Raw genomic sequence first — 3,761 nt, forward strand, 5'->3', positions numbered from 1 at the left:
AAATCATATAAATATTTTTGAATATAAAGTTCCTTAAAAAATTCAATAAATTAATTACAATATTTTTGTCTTCAGACTTTTAATACTCAGTAATGTTTTTGATGCAATACTCTTTGAAATTTTGTAGTATTAGCAATATTTTTTGAATAACTGTCCTTTAAATGAACCTATTAACGCCTCACAAGTGCTTCATATTTTTCCTATCCTTCATTCGTCGTGTTTGTATTACTGTCACCATTGTGAGGTGGCATTGGTGCAATTTTTCGTAGACAAGCGCTCGGTAGACTTTGAAAGTCATATTCAAACGTTCTACATTGGTAAAGCCACTATGGAAATGTAAATTTTCAAATTAAAACCACTTACACATTAGAATTTGATGTAATTGAAAAATGAACTTACAGCATGTATACACGTTAAAATTCCAACAATTGAACCAACAGTAACGTCAATGGCATGATGACGATGATCAAATACTCTCGAAACGGAACCGAAATAGGCAAGTGAAATCAATAAAGCCTGAACTAATGGCAGCCATAAAACATTTCTAGACTTTATGCGTTTGTGAAGATACCATGCAATAAATGTACAACTATAGAAACATACTGCTGCATGTCCACTGAAAAAGCTCTGTGATGAATCGATGATATCAAATGATTTTGCCTTTGTGTTCGTGCATGTATAATTTTGAACAAATGTGCCATCCTTACATGTAAGAAGAGCATCAGGCTTACATGTTTCAAAAAAGTGTGGTCTACGAAATGCACAAAATAAACCAGATAAAAAATTCTCATCATTTGCACTTGAAAAATTTACATACCTATGAGATCGGGTGCAGTACTTTACAGTAAAAAGAATCACATGCATGAGAACTAAGTTGATGACATAGCGATGATAGAGATAACTTGTATTCCTCCAACTAACATTTAGGCACGAGAGATTGCTGTCACATGTCTTGCGATTAAATACTATCTCACATAATAACAACTGAATGGAAAAATGACAAAAAGAAAGAGTTTTATATTTTAAGTCAAAAATAGCACTAATCAAAAAGCTATAATAATAAATATTATTAGTCAATCAAGCTGATTAAATACTCTGTCATAGAGAGATAAGTAAGTTGTTTGATATTATTATTATTGTTGCGATAAGATACAAGGTAAACATATATAATAAAAATTATGAATGAAAAGAAGCCTTTCAGTATTACATTCACATTTAGTAGTGTGTACTACATCCACAAATTATTCTCAAATTTCATGCTTACCACAAAAATCGGCGAAAAGCCCCAAAATATAAGTACTGAATTGGGTATTGTATCCGAAAGTCTAGGAAGTGATAATGCTGGATCATTGCAGAAGAATCCTCTCTTGGCGATTGGCACTGTAAAACTAATGGCTACAGGTATTGCTAATACTGCAAAAAAAACCATAGTCATTTTAGAAAGCGCCACAAAAATGTTATTTGTGTCAAAACTCACCGGCCGTACACTGAATGAATGTGATGAGAGAAGAGACTATTTTGACTTTCTTCATATTTTTCGCTTTTATGCCTGAGACTCACTTTAGTATCGTTCGAATTTTGGATTATGACTGAAATGAGCGAATGAAATTGAGAGATTTTTTATTTTATATTCGTGCTTGATAAGATAAATGTCGTATCTTAATTTTTTCTTGTTCACTAACGAGGAAGCAAATCAAAATGTTATCAAATTTTTGGATGAATCATTTCGTGATGATATGATAGAAAAGTTTCCAAATAAAAAAGAGAGAACAACCAAAATACAAACATACAGGTATTTCTAATGTTTGTTTTTATTATCATTTACGTGACTCAAAATTAAGTCATAAAGTTTTGATTGTTTAGTGATAAAATTTGAGATAATTAACTTTGAGTGGACAATTGTTGACAGTAATGACATGAAGCTTTCGATGTAAGTGTTTTTATATCTACTCTAAGCAGTTGACATATTCAATATTGTATTCACTGATCAAAGTAATCAAAATGCTTGAACTTCGTATTTAACATTATAATGTATCACTGAGTATCATTATTATGCAATAAGTTGAAATTTGATCTTTTAAGCCTGAGTAACTTATTCTGGTTTGATATCATTCACTGAACACTCTATTGAGAAAATTATATCAATTTACGTCGCACAGCGATAGCCATAAAGAGAATTTTGGCAATAAAATTAAAGTCAAACGAACAATGACATGACAATTCACTTATTTTCATTCGCGGGAACTATAGATTTTATACAATTAGTGTTCTTTTAAAACTTTTCATACAAGTAATTGAATGAACTGTAATGAATTGAACTTTTTTGTCATTATCATCATTAGTTGTGTATTTGAAGCTTGAAAAAACAAAATATTTCCAAATATTACTTACTAAGAACAAACTCGCTTTCGATTGACACAAACAAGTTTTGGAAATTAAAATATATTAGATTGAATTTAATATTTTATTACTAATTTTCACTCAAATAACAAGTTTCTACAAATGCCGCGTATTGTTTATTTCGTATACACTGCTAACTCTTTCTCATCTTTACGTCGTGTGTCGAAGAGAGCACAAAAATTATATGATAAGTGTATGAATATGATTATGATTATTTTGAATACTCTCACATGTGTCGCACTTGTCAATGAGTTGATTTAATGAATGTACATAAACACGATGATGATGATGATGATGATGATGATGATGATGAAGACACTTGTAAGTGAAAGTTTTGTAATGCTTATCACACATATTAAGATAATTACCTCTTACTTTAGCATAAGCTCTTTATTTCTCTACAAGAGATGATAAAATGATAACTCAATTCAACTTGTTATTTTCACTTCCTTTCTTTTACTACTTTCCTGCCACAAATTTCATCAACTAATGATTCAGACAGTGCAAAATGCAACAAGTTTTATGACTTTTTCTTTTTTCTCTTCCTAATTAATCTCAGCACAAAAATTATATGATAAGTGTATGAATATGATTATGATTATTTTGAATTCTCAACGTTAAACACGATGATGATGATGATGATGATGATGATGATGATACTTGTAAGTGAAATAATCAACAATATTAAAACCTCTTACAGAATGAACGCGTGCAAAATGCAACAAGTTTTATGACTTTTTCTTTTTTCTCTTCCTAATTAATCTCAGCACTTTTCAGAATGATATATGAAAAATTGAAAAATTGATGAACGACTGAGCGAGTTTGTAAATAAATGTTATGCGATATCACATTGACTTTTATATTACGATTATTTTGCAAACAAAAAATAAATAAATTATTAGCAGTAGTGACGCTGTAACGTTGAGAATTTTCATGCTTGAAGAGATTTAAACTTTATTGTGAATTGAGTAGATAAATAGACTGATTAAAAAAGAACACTCAGAATTGATTTGTTCTGATCAATTTTGTGGAAAAAGTACCAATCATTACGCTAATTTTTCATTGTGTTTTTACATTAAAATTAAGTATTATTTTGCTAAATAGCTCAATGTGATAATAAAGGTTTTCATGTCATTGAGCAAGGTGAATAAAATAATACAATGCGAACTAAATTTTTAATTACTTCAAATATTCCAAATGACTTCACATGCTTTGCGAGAAAGTTGAAAATAGATTTCCTAATAATTAAGTTAAAAGTCAATATTTTAAAACATTGTTCTACTTTAATGTGACCTGAATTTTCACTAAAAAATACAAGCCACACGAAAGTCAATACCCTTAAATAAATTGCATTTACTTCT

At 29.5% G+C, this 3,761-nt stretch overlaps 1 protein-coding gene across 2 annotated transcripts; it reads right to left on the reverse strand.

Moving 5' to 3' along the window:
* On the reverse strand, positions 1-2,951 carry LOC139087931 (phospholipid phosphatase homolog 1.2 homolog). 2 transcript variants are annotated; one of them, XM_070636905.1, is made up of 6 exons: positions 2,769-2,951; positions 1,478-1,589; positions 1,265-1,413; positions 818-984; positions 400-751; positions 1-326 (listed from the first exon to the last, which is right to left on the reverse strand). In XM_070636905.1, exons 2-6 carry the CDS (start codon positions 1,530-1,532, stop codon positions 201-203), a joined length of 849 nt encoding a protein of 282 aa, XP_070493006.1. In that variant the 5' UTR covers positions 1,533-1,589; positions 2,769-2,951; the 3' UTR covers positions 1-200. The 2 variants fall into 2 exon arrangements, with proteins under 2 accessions (XP_070493006.1, XP_070493007.1); XM_070636906.1 differs by lacking the exon at positions 2,769-2,951 and adding an exon at positions 2,392-2,526.
* Positions 2,952-3,761: the final 810 nt, after the last annotated feature.

Source organism: Chironomus tepperi, unplaced genomic scaffold, assembly GCF_022539635.2.
Source record: "Chironomus tepperi strain 1889 unplaced genomic scaffold, CSIRO-AGI_Ctep_v1 contig_137, whole genome shotgun sequence".
Lineage (NCBI taxonomy): Eukaryota > Metazoa > Arthropoda > Insecta > Diptera > Chironomidae > Chironomus > Chironomus tepperi.